The sequence below is a fragment of the Bemisia tabaci genome, chromosome 4 (genome assembly GCF_918797505.1).
Source record: "Bemisia tabaci chromosome 4, PGI_BMITA_v3".
Taxonomy (NCBI): Eukaryota; Metazoa; Arthropoda; class Insecta; order Hemiptera; family Aleyrodidae; genus Bemisia; species Bemisia tabaci.
The window spans coordinates 57700764-57717706 of NC_092796.1; the positions used below are offsets into that span (position 1 = coordinate 57700764).

At 36.8% G+C, this 16943-nt stretch overlaps 3 protein-coding genes across 6 annotated transcripts in view; 2 read left to right on the plus strand and 1 right to left on the minus strand.

The window, feature by feature from the left end:
- Window positions 1-5773, plus strand: part of CenG1A (Centaurin gamma 1A) — a 124799-nt gene extending 119026 nt beyond the window's left edge. For all 3 annotated transcript variants that reach the window (XM_072300152.1, XM_072300153.1, XM_072300155.1), the window contains 2 exons: window positions 318-553; window positions 1502-5773. In XM_072300152.1, the coding sequence (XP_072156253.1) occupies window positions 318-553; window positions 1502-2159 (894 nt within the window). In that variant the 3' untranslated portion in view covers window positions 2160-5773. The remainder of the gene's footprint in view (window positions 1-317; window positions 554-1501) is intronic.
- Window positions 5774-6373: 600 nt separating this feature from the next.
- Pfdn5 (prefoldin 5) lies at window positions 6374-10595 on the minus strand. Its single transcript, XM_019059385.2, has 5 exons — window positions 10293-10595; window positions 9031-9165; window positions 8385-8459; window positions 7666-7771; window positions 6374-6611 (listed from the first exon to the last, which is right to left on the minus strand). Exons 1-5 carry the CDS (start codon window positions 10404-10406, stop codon window positions 6550-6552), a joined length of 492 nt encoding a protein of 163 aa, XP_018914930.1. The 5' UTR covers window positions 10407-10595; the 3' UTR covers window positions 6374-6549.
- A 192-nt stretch (window positions 10596-10787) lies between these two features.
- The window catches only part of LOC109042562 (uncharacterized), an 80345-nt gene continuing 74189 nt past the window's right edge, over window positions 10788-16943 (plus strand). For both annotated transcript variants that reach the window (XM_019059373.2, XM_019059374.2), the window contains exon 1: window positions 10788-10993. The gene's annotated coding sequence lies outside the window, so the exon portion shown is untranslated. The remainder of the gene's footprint in view (window positions 10994-16943) is intronic.

The following is a 16943-nucleotide window of genomic DNA, read 5'->3' on the forward strand; positions in this document are numbered from 1 at the left end:
TCAAAAGAAGCCAATGTTCGCAAACTTCTAGTGTCTAATGAAAGCCCAATGGTAGGTCAATAAAATTCGAAATTTTCGATTTTGACTTGGCTATGTACGTGCACTAACTATGCCAAATTTTATCCAACTCTGAGGAGGTCATTTTTTCAAAGTGGCATCAGATGGCATGTAATGACCCTTATCTTAATGCTCTATATTCATACTGCTTTTTTAACTTGTTCCATAGATTATTCCCTCTATTTTCTTTGTTTTCAACTCTGTTTAGTGTCTGCATTGTCCATGAGGAATTTATATGTTTCATTTTGTTGATTTTTCAGGGCAATGAAAGCAGTAAAACGAAGTCGAGAGTTGTGTCCGCTATGGAAGCCGCTACACTTCAGTCACTCCGAACATGCGTTGCTGGGAATACGCACTGCGCTGACTGTGATTCCCCCAACCCAGACTGGGCTAGTCTCAATCTGGGCGTTCTAGTCTGTATTGAGTGTTCAGGAATCCACCGTAATCTCGGCTCACATATTTCCAGGGTCAGGTCGTTAGATCTTGATGAGTGGCCGTAAGTATTGTTTTATCGAAATAATAAAAGGGTAATTGATAAAGAGAAAATAAGATCAGTTATGGGTAACTGGAAAATTCCAGGGAAGTTTAAAAAGTCAGGGAAAGTGACAAAAGTGTCAGGGAAAAATTGTCAAGTCACCTTTATTTGCTCTCTAGAATGGGTTTGACATTTCAGAAAACAGATTTTTTGTGGAAACTATCTCAAGATCATGTGTTCATAACTGTCTGGCTCATTTGTCAGGGTATTTCACCAAAATGTGACAGGGAAAGTAAGGAAATGTCACCCTGGCTCAGTCTTCCTGGATAGTTTGCACCTGAATGAATTGAAGTTATCCTTATGAGTGCCGTTTGCTTGGCTGCTACCATCTTTTTCAGGCTGTTCCCATCATTGCTACAGTTAGCAAATTTCCCAGGGCTGCCACTACTCTTGATTGAAATATACACCTGTCAGAATTTGGTGCTATGAAGCATTCTTTTCTTGCTATTCAATTCTAACCTGATGTAGGTCAGAAGGGATTCAAACAAGAAATATGCAAATGGAAGTTGACTTTAGGTTGCTGAGATCTCTTCGAAAAATTTAATTAATTTACAGAAAAATAACTCTTCAACAGGAGCGTTTATTTCCCTGTCTGACAATTTTTTTTTTAAATTTTTGCCTGGAGGTTCCACGAGCAGAGAAAAAAAAGCAAGTTGTATTTACGATGTATGAACGCTATGTTCTGAGTTTTGAAAATCGAACACTTTTTGCTGGAATGTCAAGGAGTGTACTTAGACTCACTAAGTGGTCTCCTTATTGCAGAAATCGAAATTACTCAGTGGAAATGAAATCAGTGGTTTAAGAATCGGAATTTCCAGCGGAACAATTAATTTCCTTCCTGTGCGTGTAACTTTCAAGTGATTTAATTGAATTTAAATTAAGTTTTGTTGAAACATCTTTTGATTTCAGGCAAAGTCATCTAAGTGTGATGTTGGCTCTTGGCAACAGCCTAGCAAACTCTGTTTGGGAAGCAAATGTAAGCAAAGGTCAAGGAAAACCAACACCTAGCTCAAGCCGCGAAGAGAAAGAAAGGTGGATTCGGGCAAAATATGAAGCAAAAGAATTCCTCACCCCGTTACCTCTAAACACCTCCATCTCGCAACAGCTTATTGATGCCGTGTGTCGCTCTGACATGAAATTGCTGACGCAATTGCTCGCACATGCTACACCAGAACATGTCAACACCTCTGTGAATCAGCGAGATCTGCGAACTCCATTACACCTAGCTTGTGCGATGGGTAACCTGCCTGTTGTCCAGCTCCTTTTATGGTATTCTGCTAATGTGAAAGCTGTCGATCATGATGGACGAACTTGTTTGACGTACGCACGGAATGCATCGAGGCTTCATGGCAATAATGACCCGGCAAACATTGCTAAAATGAAGGCGTTAATTGATTTGTTAATCTCCAATGGTTCAGTAGAGTCCATTGCCCCTCCTATACCAGACCCGCTGATGCCACTGAATCTCCCCCTCCCTCCTTCAACCCCCACCATTACCGTTTCAACATTGCCCAGGAAATCAACGTCTATTCTCCCATTAGATAAATTACCATCAAGTGTGATTTAAAGGTACTATTTTTCCAGCATATGTAAATTTTGTGAACTCTGGGAATGCTCTCAATCTGAAATCATTTCTTACAATCTGTAAGATTCCATCTGTATCTTTGGCAGGCATCTCTCAATTTGTCGGCTATCAGGCCGTCTATTATCCCAGAATTTTTCATTCAATGGTCCCTAGTTACATAGCTTTCAATTGGATTAAGCTTGCTTTCTCAAGCATCTCAACGAACCTATCTTTGCCGCATGGTAAAGGTTTATCCATCCATAGTAGAAATTTTCATTTCTTTCTCCAAGATTAGATGCGTTTATTCCCTGCCTCACTGTCAAACAGGCGAAGATTTCACGTGCATGCTCCTTGACTGTAGTATTATTTATGTACAACTTCAACTGTATGATTACAGTATTGTTAAACTAAGTGTACAGGAAATTATTATATTTTTTAGGTATTTTACTATTTGACTAGACAATTCCTTAGCTCTATCAAAGTACTGACCTTCATCCATTTTTTGAATCATTGTTTTTACCTTGTTTGTAGGTATGCTTGTTATAGTTGATCATCAGGGTTCATTCTTTATTTTAATTAATTTTTTAATTTATTTATCTGTTTTTGTAGTTGTATCTTTTCATTTTATGTTTTTCGAAGGAAAGTTTTACAGTGCTGTCAAATTGTAAAGCATTGACTATGTAGGAAAAGTTTGTTCTTGTTTACAAGTTCTTCGTTAAATTGTGGCTTTTGCCCATTTAAGTTACAGAATAGATTCTCTAGAAATTTCTTTTAAAAGCAGACACTGAAGTCTTTAAGGTATCTAGAGTGAGTAACAGGTCTTATTGAAATTCTGTTTGAAGCGCCTGAGTGTCATGATTATACTATTTTATGAGGGGTTGTTTGCTCTACGTTTGTTTATGATGGACAGAGGTTACATCATTTTCAACAATTGACTTATGTATCCACCAGAGTATAATGTGCTCATTGCAAGATTCACTCAATCGCAATAAGTCTGGTTCTATTATTTGCTAAAAATTGATTCTTGTCAAAAGTACCATCTCATCAAACTTTACCCTCTCTTCTACACTCTACCTATACTATTTTTCATTAACATTTTAATGCAGTTTGAATGTTCCGTTTCGCCGCAGGAGATAAATTTTATTTATATTTCAGCAAGAATTATTGTTTCTCTTCTCTTATTTTTGTGTATATTTGCAACACTTCTGATACTCCAAAAAGAGCCTACAGATTGTAATATACTTCGCTCAGTTTCAGATACCTGCTCATGTATAAACTTGCAGGTAAATATTTAAAACCTAAATTCTGCTTGATAACAGTAGCCAGTGTTGCAAAAATTCTACTTTTCTAAAAGAAGATTTTAAAAATCAGTTTTCTGGCGCTGCATGACATCCACCAGGCAGTCTTTTTTCATATTTTTAAATCTTCCGTAAACCTCCAAACTTGAGCATCGTTTGTTTCACTTGATTTTAACTTGTAATTTTGTCAAATTATTGTGATTTTATTTTTAATATTGTTGTCCCCCTCCCCCCACCTTTTTGCTTGTTGATTAAGGAGAGTGCAACAGGGTAATTCTGGATTTTGAGCAATCCTTTTTAAGCTCTCCTGAGCTTTTAATTTATGAGTAAATGGATATTGCTATGGATAACGCTTATTTTTAAGCTTTCAGGTGTGTGATGAAAATAATGGAATGAATAGAGGAGCATGACTGTTTTACCTGACAGGGGTTTCCGAGAATGTGTACTCTTGTTCGTGTCCAGCTAGTAAGAATTTCACATTCCCTTTGAAAGACCGTTTTCTCAACATTAATGTAAGGAGAAAAAGAAAAATCGAATTATCTTCCCATTCTAGGGAATTGATTTATTTTTCAATTGTTTAAATAGAACACTCTGTGGATCCTCGGAAAGGGCCATTTAACTAAATGCAGAGATGAAGCGAGTAAAAGTATTTTCCGCTTTTCAGTTCACTTTTAGCATTACACCTGAATGCAAAATTCTCCAAAAATTAGAGGATGTCTCAAAAGGCAGTCCTAGGATTTTGGCTGAGTTAGAAAAGAAAATGATCTTGATGCCTATGATTCAATGAAACTCCAATGATAAACACTTAAAAGGCAATGAGACGATGGAATTTTCATTCCCTCAGAGGTTGAATAAATATGGCTCGTTCTTGCCCCTTTGGTTTGTCGTTATTGAGTGACATCTAGTAACGAAAAATACAATTTGAAACAACTGAAACGAATTTCCCCTCTCCATGATCTCTGATTTTTTTGTTTTGAGGCTTACAAGTGTCTCCAAATTTATGAAAAGCCCCAGGTTTTTTAATAAATGGGCAATGAAAGTACATAATGATTTTATTCCTCTTTTTTTTGTCCTTCTTTAAAGGGACTCCTTGTTTTATTCGAAGGGTGAAGTGATTTCCTGTCACTGCTCATTTCACTTAAAATTTTCAAGCCTTTGATCACATCTCATATCTAGTTTGCAAAAACGTAGATGATATTAGACTTTGTTAAAATAGCTTTTCTCTGTTTACTTTTGTCACTGAAATGTTTATTTTTATTCACATTAACCTCTGATGTTAGCTGATGTATCCAACTTCCTACTAAACCATTTTAATTTCTTTAATTTTAAACCAAAGATTTTTAACTTGTACTTTGCTCATTTCTGCCAATAATTATTTGATCAAAGTCTGTAGATTATTGTGAAGCGGCTTTTTAATTTCTTCCGTTCATTTTCAAGTACACGAATTTCCTTCGATGGATTTATTTTACACTTAATTTAAAATTTTAAGCACATACACTAATTTCCCTTTGAAGGAAAGAGTTGAAAAATTTGAGAGAAAATTCTTCAACTTACCCGCTCTAATTGTGATGTGTGCTTTTGCAATTAGTTATAGACAATCAGTACAGTTGGACAATTTATTTGCAGGTATTTTTTACAGAAAAATATATTTTTAAGTACATTTGGTGATATCACTTGCTCAGTATTATATCTTTAATATACATCATATTATTTTCACCTTCATACCGGTGAATATCTATTTCACGCATTAATGTCATGCTTTCGTAAGTCAATACTTTCAGTATCCAAGTATCTTCCCCTGTTTCTACTTTATGATGCACATACGTAATCTCTCATCATAAAATTCTCATGTAGTTTATGAAGAATTTTGATCGTATGCATCACTTTAGAAATTCTTGGATCAAAATTATTTCAAGACTACCAGTAATAATACTTGGAATCATCTATTACAAACGATCCATTAACTTAATGATTGATGTATCCTTTGAATAATTTTACCTCCTTTCTGTAATGTTATTAGACAAAATTAACAAGCTTCTGTAATTGTTTGCTTATAGCTAATGCTGTATCAGCTTGTGTTCGGACACTAGATTCTTGAAACTTGTTTCAGTAGTGTTGATCTTCTTGAGTTCAAGAACAACCATGGATCTTCTCAGAAACTTGTCATTTACCCTGCTTTTTGTCAATATCATTACACCTTCAATTACTTTTTTGTTTTTTATTTCCTTTATATATTTGTTGTATCTATGTAATTACGGATTACCTTTGTAAAATAAGTGTAAAAATGAAGCCTTAATACAATTGTTCAAATAATGAAAATCTCTCTTTTTCCTTCCATTTATAATAATAACTACAGTAATACCTAGATTTATGGAAATTCTTAGGACTCACGAATCGAGCTGTTAAATTGCGGAATCAGTTAATTTGAAACAATTTGATACCCTTGAAGGGACCAGGAGACCGATCCTGTGTAAGACCTCAATTTATCAGATTGCTATGAAACAGAGTCTACGATTTATACCATAGTTGAATATTGATATTAACACTACAAAAGAAGACATATATTGATTTGGTTGTAGATGGCCAGTCATATTTTACTCTTTTTGAGGATGATGGATCATTGTTATTACTCAAAAACTAGAAGTTTAGTTTAGTGCCAGAATAGGCAGTTCAAATTTTCTGAAGCCTTTGCTGAGAGTAAAAAATACAATGTTACTTTCAAATTGGTTTGATGCACTGTTAGCAAGTTATGTATTACTATCCTCACTCATCAAACAACAGAAAGTGCTCTAAATTTTCCATTCTTAAGTGAATTTCTCCTTGAATCATGCTTGCGGCTAGTGTAAAAACGCTAAACTGTGCCTTAAGTGAAAAATGTGATGGATGAATTATTCGTGACAAACAACTTAGCGGTAAGAATTAACTGAGAATGATTGAAAAAAATTTATTGTGAGTTTTTAATTTTGCGTAACATTAGAAAATTCATCAAGGAAACAATAAATAAGCTTGTACGTTAGGACTAAAGCAACAGACAGGTTTAAAGTAAAACATTTGAAATGGACTTAAAATATTATAGTAGGATTACATTTTGAGTTTCACGTTTTTGCTTGTGATGCCTCCTCAGCTTTAATTTTGGCTCCCATCGCATCGAAAATAGCTGAAAAAAATAAAGTAAACAAGACAGTTATTGAGTAGAATATTAAAAATTATTTTTTCACCCTTTTGAGAGACAAAAAGTTAGAGAATTTTTTCACAGAATTTGACATTTGCAACAAACTCTCATAAGTCTAAATTGCTTACTTTAACATGAGAGCGTTCAGAAAAAAATAATTCACACTTGCCCAGTATCAATAAGTATGTAATTGTCAAATGACTATGAAGGAAATTCGACTCATATGTAAATTGGCACAAAATGATTTCTAATTAAGCGACTAATAAAAGGTTTTCTGATTTTGGCAATGCCAACCAATCCTCATTCAGAAATTTTGAAGGTTTTCGCATTCAACGATGGTCGAAGTCTTGCCTTGAGTCAATTGATCTTTTGTTGAGCAACCCAAAATATCAAAGAACACCTCACTTAAGAAAAAAGATGGAATGCATTGATACCGAAAATTTAACTAGTTGATTCAATTAGTGATGTATGTGAACATAAATGACCACACTGATCGGTTTACAGACAGTAGGTCTACTAGAAAAGGGGCTACAAAAAGAAGGGCTACCTTTTTTGCTCTACAGTCAAAATGTCTTCATGAAAATGCCTATTAAAATAATGTCTATAGTAAAATATGTCTGCAGTATTAAAATATCTACGGTTTGACTGCCTACTCCAAACATGTAAAAGTATGTATTTATGTTGTCTAGTAAGAATCTCATTTCGAGTCACATTTTGCGAATAATTGATCCTATAAATATCAACATATGTATATATTTTATATATCTTAGCCACCGACCTAAAGTGTATCCCCAAAGACAGACAATTTTTATTTTATATATATATTTTACATATTTTTAGGGGCCAACATAAATATTTTGACATTTTCCAAGTGGGCGAACAAACCGTGGACATTTTATTAGCGTAGACATATTTGACTGTAGACATAAATTTAGTAGGCATTTTAATGTAGACATTTTGACTGTAGACAAAAAAAGGTAGCCCTTTTTTCTGTAGACGCACTTTCTGCATACCCACTGATCATAGAATGTGAACTTACCATCTCTGAGTCTACTTTTTTCTAAACCTATCTCTTGAATCTTTTCCATATTCTTCGTGACAAATTCAACCTTTCGTTGGAAGTAGTCCTTTGCTCCTTCGATATCCTAGAGGAAAAAATATGGAAAAGTTCTATGAATAAAAACATAAAATGATAAAAATCAAAACCGAACATGCTTCCCCATGACTCTTTCACATGTTAAAACTTTCTAAACCTACACATAACTTCTAAACCCCACTGGAGCCAACAGTGAGAATCAATAAATTTTTAACTCCAGCTGGCACAAAAAACAAAAATTATCGAGGGGGAAATTAATCATTATAGACAGGCTCATGCATAAGGCATATAATCAGTACCTATTTGCTTGTATGAAGTTTCCTTTCTATTTTGATGAACTTCTTTCATGCTTCTAAACTTCTCCACAAAAAAGAGAAGAAGAAGAAGAGGGAAAAAATCTGCTCATTGCGCACATCCCTAGATTGTAAGTCACCAAAAGATCAGTTTGGTACTAAATTTGACTAAAGGGACTTCAGATATCTGGCTATTTGAAGTGGGCATTATTACAAGCACGAACAATGCTAGTAACTTAACACTTCTGAATTTAGATGATTAGAATTTTTTGTAATTTTTGATACGACCACCATATTCTACCTCTACTTCTAAATGTCAATTGTGGTTCATAATTTCTATTGATGGAGAGAGGACGGTTGAATTCTTACCTTCTGGATGTAGTAACCAGTTCCAATATCAAGTAGAACATTATCTACATCTGATATTCTACCCGGTACATAAACCTTAAACAAATGTTAAGGTTATACTTTTCATTCAGAGCCCTCAGCAAAAGCAAAGTGTTATTCATTTTAAGAGAAATTTAAAGAAAGATAGCTTTGAGAAGAATGCATAGAAAGAAAGCTGATCCAAACAACAAGACAACTGATGATCAAGATTTTTCCCCCTATTGTACGGACCGCGTTAAACAGAAAGGAACCAAGCCACATTAGCTATTGCCAAATTTAACAGGGGAATTTGATTTTTTAGGAGAGAACGTTTGTGCAGATTCCTTCGAAAATTTTAAGGAATTTGCTATGTATTATGGAGAAAATTTATAGAAATTTGCACAAAAATCCGCACAACCGTTTTCATGTAAAAAATTAAATTGCCCGATTAAATTTGGCAATAGCTGATGTGGCTTGGTTCCTTTCTGTTTAACGCGGTCCATATAAAGAAGGGTTTATGACAGATCCTAAAAATTGAAATCAAGAACTTCTTGGAAATCATGGATAGTTAAGTTACAAAATTCAGCTGAGGCTCCTGTTTTTAGCCTTGCTTTAAAGTTAAGCAGAATACTATGCAGAAAAAGGATACAGATTTGGTGAGGGGAACCAAAATTTCTTTTCCTTTGCTATCCGGAGTGATTGCTTCCAAACTTTCTTTTGATTCCTGAAATTTGGTCTGAGCTATTTTGAGAGTTTGAAGAGAATCTTGAAATACATTGAGTTCCTGAAAAATAAAGAAGTATTCGAAATTGACATAATTGAATGTAGAAACAAACCAACATAGTGACTTGTGACTGACAAGTAGTTAAACATTACAAAAATCGTGGGTCCAAAATTGTGAGGCTTTCATATTTTTTAGTTCTGTAGGCAAAAGAGTTTCAAAATGTCTAGTGACAACATGAAAAAATGGGCAAAAGTTCCTCTTTACACACGAAAGATAATTATCTCTAAGTAGATTAAATGCGTTGATGAGGTTCTTTGTGAAATGATCCAGTCATGTGAGGATTGCATGTTTTAAATTTCATCTGACATCCACAGCGGCCAATTGTTGACCATGTATACTATGGTGATTCGAATGCTTCATTGAGAGACAAAAAAAAATTGGCGATCTGTTTGCAGCAAAAGCATGCATGGAATTCAGAAATAGAAATCATTCAAAAGCTCTCGAGTTACATGACCATGTACCAAAACAGTAATTTGCTTCATAGACTTCAATAAAAGTGTCTTATTAAAAGGGGATTAACATATATTGCATTTACTAATTCCATGGTCTGCACCTCAATTAACATTACCTAAAATGTGAGGAGCAGAGCTCTCCATTTTTTTCTGAAACTATATCAATGACAAAAGTGTAAGACCACATATCTCCGTTTGCAATGTTGCAGACTTTTTTTAAAAAATCTGATCAGCGTAATTTCTTGAAAAGTTCCTTGATTTTCCTTCTATGTTAACAGAATATTCTGTGCAAATTTCGAGCTTTTGCGTTGACTTTTTGCTCTTAGTACAACTAAACTAGGAGCGGAGATTTTGGAACACCGCAACGAAGATACATCGTTTCGCACTTTACCAATTGAAAATGTAGTGCATGGTTTAGGTTTGGCTCTTGGTGACAAGACACCTTCCTCATGAAACATGCTCCTCATGATTGCAATGATGATATGATTCCAGGGTTTCATACAGAAGGGAGGTAAAGCATGAGTCAGAGGAATAAACCCTGATCATCTACATACTTGCGTACTTCCGGAATCAGCTAAGACGGACAAAAAAGATGAACTTCGCTGAAGTAGGGTCTACATTAGATGTGCAAAGTTGTGAAATTATCAATAATTATAAATGCCTTCGTTTACTTACCTTGTCTAAATCTTGTTTCAGTGCGTTGAGGTGTTTAATTGGTATTTTTGAGATGTCAATCGTTTCCGGAGGAGCAGGTGTGCTTTTAGAAGCGGCCGTGCTGGAGCTGGACATTATATTGGACCAATAAGAGTTTCAAAGGGTAAGAACAGTTAAAAAAGAGGAAAAATAGAGAAGATGATGTTTAGCGATTCAATAAAAAATTATTTTACCACTTAAATTAAGAGGTGGAAAGAAATTTCGGCAGATGCGGTGCGGGTCCTTAGATTATTGTTTACTATTTATAGGTTAGATTGAAATGATTGTGTATGTGTGCGTGAATATGATCTGTAGATACGTGATTTCTGTGTGTATGTGTGTAATGTTATTGAAAAGTTGAACAAATCACCCATTAGACTGCGCTAGTAGTACAAAGAAGCGATAGCGCCCAGCGCGCCCAACGGGCGAAATCCGAACGAACGTCTTGACGAACGAAAGAGTTTGAAGGAACAGTTCTTGAGACGTAAACAAAGCATATTCGATCGCCCGTCCAAATTTCAGTGTTTTCGTTTCAAGATCGCCTGATCGCAATCGGTAAACGAGAGAACGTGAGGAAGAGTGGATCCGTACTCTACCAATTTTTGTGTTTCGTGTTTTTCTCATCGTGAACGCTCGGATTAACAAGGTTCTCGTCGCACTTCGATTTGCTGTAAATCTGTTCGGTACGTACGTTGCCTCAATTGTTTACTCTAAACTTTCATGCTTTTGCGGAGCTTACTTACCCCAAACAACCAGTTCCTATCCTAAGGTACAACCTCTGCTCTAACAGGGCTTCAGCAAGCTTGTTCGTACAAGTATCAAGCATGTAGGGAACTCCTATAGTGAGTATGCATCGAACTTCAGTTCTTCCAAAAGCGCAATGTTTAAATTTTGATGTGGTACGCTTTCCATTGAAATGTGCTTGCATGAACACACCTTGCATTGGCATCAATACAAGCATTCATCGCCCAATGCGAATTATGAAAGAAGAACTCAACACATTTTGGAATAAAGCAGTTCACTCAAATTTCTGACTTTATCATGATGTATTCAAATCTGCGCAGATTATGAATCAGTTAATGGGCATCCGTAAACATTCCGATATGAAGAGAATCTATTATGGGCAACACAGGAAAGTGCTGTTTGAAAGAGGTGCATTCACTTCAGTTTGCATTCCAACGCAGGTTTTAACTCTATCATAGAAATTTTAGTGTGTACCGAATAACGCTGTGTATTGAACCTGCAGTGAATTGAATCTGCTTGTTTGTCTATGTTCACACAAAGTTCTCCAATGTACAATTCCTAATGTGGATAGCAAAATCTATATTCTATCCATTTTAAATGTTTGTACAAACATGCATCTTCTAAGGCAGCCACTGGCACTGCGCAGCATGCCTGTACAGTAGATATGTTTGTCACGTTTCCTGCCAATGTGCTCTAACATAATTAATGCTGCCAAACCAGTTAAATACGCAAGAAAATGGCTAAGCTACGACAAAACTATGGTTTTTAAAGATCACTGAGGCTGTTGCTTCTAATGGGTTTCCTACTGAAATTTTAGGCTTCTCAGTGAATTGCGCTCACTGGAAAGCGGTGGGAATGGAAAAGGTGCCTGATGAAAGTTCAGTGCCACTTTCGTATGGAAAAGGTACCACACAGTGGGACACAAATTACTTTGGCATCCAAAGTGAACGTGCAATACACACCAGCCGAAAAACATTAGATGTCAAGCTTTCTACCGAGGGCATCTGAAGTTGGGCGCACCCTTGCTAAGAACGACTACATTAGTGATTACCATGTTAATGCTAACATATCATCAGGGCGGTACCATGTTGAGATCAGTGTTATCAAAATGGAACCAGGGAGCTTAACAAGTATTGTGTAGAGTACATAAGAGGGGAGGGGGGCCTGAGTCTGTTTTTTGAGGGGGAGGGGGGTCAAGCCCAGTCACACGCAAACTTACCATTTTTATTTTTATTTTAGAAAAAGTTCCATTCCAAATTGTTTTCCCGTTATTTTTAAGGTTTTCTCTGTTATTTTCTAACAATTAGGGGGACAACTCAGTCTTACATAATCCATAAGAGGAGTGGGTGGTGAGAGGTCTACGGATTTTTTGCGAGGGGAGAAGGTGGTGTTGAAAAATTGGTAAAATTGCCACACCCAATACTTGAACGGCTCTAAGACGGTAACACACTGGTTTCACAGTGATTTCTTTCACTAAGTTGATACAATGCAGCAACCTATTGACACCATCAGGGTTCAATTTGGACAATGTTGGTAACAATATGATCTCAACATGCCTCTAACGTAGTCGTTTTTAGCAGGGACACGATAGGTGCTGCTTGCCATACCAGAGCAGGTAGGCGTAACAGCACACTGCATCTTTTTAGAAAAAAATTCGAAGCTGGGGTGCAAATTGTTCTCGACCGCACGGTTGCTACCAAAGTGTGGAGGTCAAGAGAATTTTTTCTTATTTTTTCGAATGTTTGAAGATTTTCAAATATTGTGAAATAATGCAATTTGGCGCATACTCAATAATCATCTAAAAATTCACAAAATTTGAACAATGCATTTTGCGAAAACCCAGCGTGTTGCAAAAAATTGTAGAGGCCTAGAGCAATTTGCACCTCTGCAGTGTGTCAGATCACCCTATGGTGGCTGCAACAGTGCAGCTGCACCCCTATCCCAAACTTATTTCTTAGAATATTTTTTTTTTTCAACTCATCGCTGGTTCCTCTGCTTTCCAAAAATCAGGCATTTGGAAGTCACTGGGTTCTTCCGAGACCGTCCACATGTACGACTCAACGTAAGACGTATAAGATTTTAAAAAAAAAATAATCATTAGTGTTTGATGTGGGACTAGAATATCGATGGCCAAAGTGCGGAACCACATATCTCCGTTTGTGACGTTGCAAACTTCCTGCCATACTTTATTTTTTCTTCGGAAAACCAGTCTACGTAATTTCCTGAAAACTTCCATGAGTTTTCTTCCGTGTTAGCAGAATATTCTGCATCAATTTCGAGCTACTTAGTTGCCTTGATTCCCTTCGAAGAAAAAAATGAGGAGAGTAAATTTTGAAACGTCGCAATGGAGATAGATACGTGGTTTCGCACTCTGGTCATCGATATGTTGAACGGGAAGGTTTTTAAGGGAGATCATGGATGCCAAGCAGACCATCGTGCATGAAATTATGACAAAACAACTCATTTGGTATGGTCATGTCCAGAGGATGGCAGGAGACAGGTTGCCGAAGAAGGTCCTTGATTGGGTTCCTCCTGGGAGAAGACGCAGAGGGCACCCAATGAACTATTGGAGGGACGGGATTGAAGCAGAAATGTTAAGGTGCTCAATCCCCCAAGATTTGTGGTTTGAAAGAGAGCAGTGGAGGTCAGGAGTCGTAGAGCGCGAGAGAGTGCTGTAAAGCGACTTATATGTATGTAGGTTTTTAAGGTGAAAAGGGCCGTTGGTCGTAGTCAGAGGTGAGTTTGCAAGTTGGCTACACTATCATTTCCCCTTATTTCCTATAATTTTCATTTAGATCCATTAAAAATATCGATTTTAGGCGAGGCAAGCTGCCTCGCCCGGAATCGATTATTTAACATACATTTAAATGGAGAATAAACAGTTTTGCCAACTTGCAAGATTCGCCGGATCCTCGGACGAAAGCCAGCTCGGATCTGATCTGTCGGACTCCTCTCTCATCGTCAGGTTGACTGAACCAGGCATGCAGGATGCAGCAACGCTCTTCCTCGATGCCCAGCCGAGCGATTCAGATGACGGGTTCCCTCTGTCTATTATTCCTAATAATATTAAGCTTCCTATCGGGTTTTAGATCACCAACGAACTCGTCTAGGAATCCATTCGCTTTAGAAAGTGGTGGAACGCCCAGATTGCACCTCTCAAGTTCTCGTCTCCGCAATCCGCAACCTTCCGCGCCCTTTCCATCACGCGGTGCCGCGGAAAAACGCCGTATGAGCCCTCAGACGTTGCCAAATCTCCCCGATAAAATATTTATTTTTTGAAAAAAATGCGCGTATTTTTCCTTGGCATTTTCAGATAATGTAGGTAGTATAGATCGCGAACAAAAATGTCCGAAAAATTAGAAAAAAAATTTTCACAATTTTTTAGATATTTTATGAAAGAGCATTTGGCAACGTCTGCAGGCTAATACGGCGTTCTTCCTTAGCACGGTAGCATTGCTCTCTGCTGTCTACGATTTGCAGGAATGAAAGCGAATTTCCCTGAAGGTTATTCCCGACTCCAGGTCCAGGAGTTGTTTAATTTCAATCCGGAATATTGACATTGGTCTCATGCATGGTTCTCAATATTTACTGAAGTACGCATACCTACTCACAATATGCTCACGCTATTCCTACCGCCCTTTTTAGTGGAATTACTAAACTGTGCTCTTTAGTGATTATTTCTCCATTTTTGGGTTCTTTCAACTCAGGTGTCCAGAAAGCTCTTTGCTTTCACATAAATCGAGGTTACTTTCTTAAAAATACCCTTTAACTAAAAAAAAGCTTTTAGTACATATGAAAGGCCTGGTTTTTGTTAAAAAAAAGTAGCGAGCTTGCCTAATTTTCCATTTAAACCAACTTGTTAGTCGGTCTCTTTCACTGCAAACACCGCCGCTTCCTTTCAAAGAATGAAAAGAAAATTGAGAAAATAAAGTGGGAAAAAACTTCACTGCTTTCGCAAACAATTTCTCGTCCTCGACTGGTTTCACCAAAAATGCGAGATCGCGCTTTCCGATCCTGCATTTTTTGGATCCCGGTTTCAACTGAAATTCGATCATTTTTCAATTTATTTAAGATGCTCATCAAAATCAAGAGGATCTGACTAAGTTTTTGATGCACTCTTTGTTTCCTTAAGAAATATTTCAAATTTTGACAACTCTACAAATCATTGGCAAGGAACCGTTTGGATTTGAATCGTCCCGTATACAATTCACCAATTTTGTCACATTTCAAATAACTGCGCGTTGCGTCGTGACGTATTGCCTTCATAACTCCACTGATATGTACCGCATCATTTGTCCTAATCGTCGGGCCAAGTATCTGCAAGTATGCAACGCGTGTCTTGAAAAGGAAATGACTCTTAATTATCGCATCAATCAAATGAACGGCCCTCAGTGGCATTTTTAGTGGCATTGCGCGTACTCATGTCGTTCACCTTAGACTAAAAACTCTTTAGAATGATGCAAGGAGGGTATCCTCGGGGATAGAGGAGGGGCATGAATGAAAGAAGAAAGAAGGTAGGCGGAAAAGAACAATTATTTTCACTTTTATTTTAATATTTTTTTCATATTTCATTTGTTAATTATTGGTAATCTAGTTCTGAACGCAGTTGCTATCCGCATTGTCGTATTTTACAGAAATTTATTCCATGTACCGAAAAAATTTATTAAAAATCGTTTTCACCAAAAAAAAAAAAAAAACAAAAAAAAATAATGAGGACCAAATGCATTCAGTAAAGAGGAAAAGAAAAAAAGGAGGTCATTTCATTAAGGTCGATAGGATTAAGAGGAGTTCGAGCAATCGATACAAATCGGCTCTTTTCAACATAAAAAAAAAAACAACTTTTTTGAAAAAGGGTACGTTCTGGTTGGGCCACGCGAGCGCCATGGAAAAATGCTCCAGTAGTTGTGACGACGGAAAGTTTCCTTACTGCGACAAAATATTAGTTTGGACTGTTAAAAAAAATCCATTATGATGAAAGCAAATTTTGTTGTCGCACAGGGATGCAGACAGTTCTTTGACCCATGTAGATTTGAGCAACCAATAATTCAGCCTACTTTTTATGACATTGTTCGTTCGCTGTCATTTTCACCAGAAAATAGGGCCAAAAATTGAATGCTTTTGCATTAATTATTTCAAAAATCCAACGCTTTCGCACTAGTTTTGTAAAAATCAGTGCAAAGTTTTGCACACTACTCAACATCCTTGTCTTAAGTTTTAGTAGGAATTGGTGCGTTGAGCATTCACACTTTAGAATAAATCCATTTTTGTATTCGCGTAAACGAACTTCTTTCATCAGTTCTTTTAGCCTCATTAACTTGGTTGTACGAACCGAACATTCGGTGACACGAGCTGAAAGTTGGGTTTGACGAACCGAATAGTCGGGACGATATAGAACACTACATTCTCCCTCATTTTGTGGACACGCAATTTAATCTTCATGGAAGTCAAAGTATTTTTGATCACGTATTTCTCCCCATCCAACTTTTTTATTCGTGCGTTAAAGTCTCTGAGTCAGTCGAAAAGGGATTCTCCTTCATTTTGTGCCTAACGCAATTTTACCTCTTGGAAGTCGAAGTAGTTGTATCACGAGTTTCCCTGTATTACACTTTTCTACTCCTGCGTTAAAGTCTCTGATTCAGCCGAAGAGATAATTCATTCACTCCATCATTTTGTGGATTCACAATTTCACCTACTTGCGAAAGTCGAAATAGTTGCATAACGTCAGTTGCATCAAATAGTACGTCCCATCCAACTCTTCTAGTCAGCCGAAAAGATATTCTCCTTTGCTTTGCGGACACGCAATTTTACCGACTTGGAAGTCGAAATAGTTGTATCACGCCTTTCGCTCCATCCAATTTTTCTACTCTGCGTTAAGATCCGAGTCAGCGG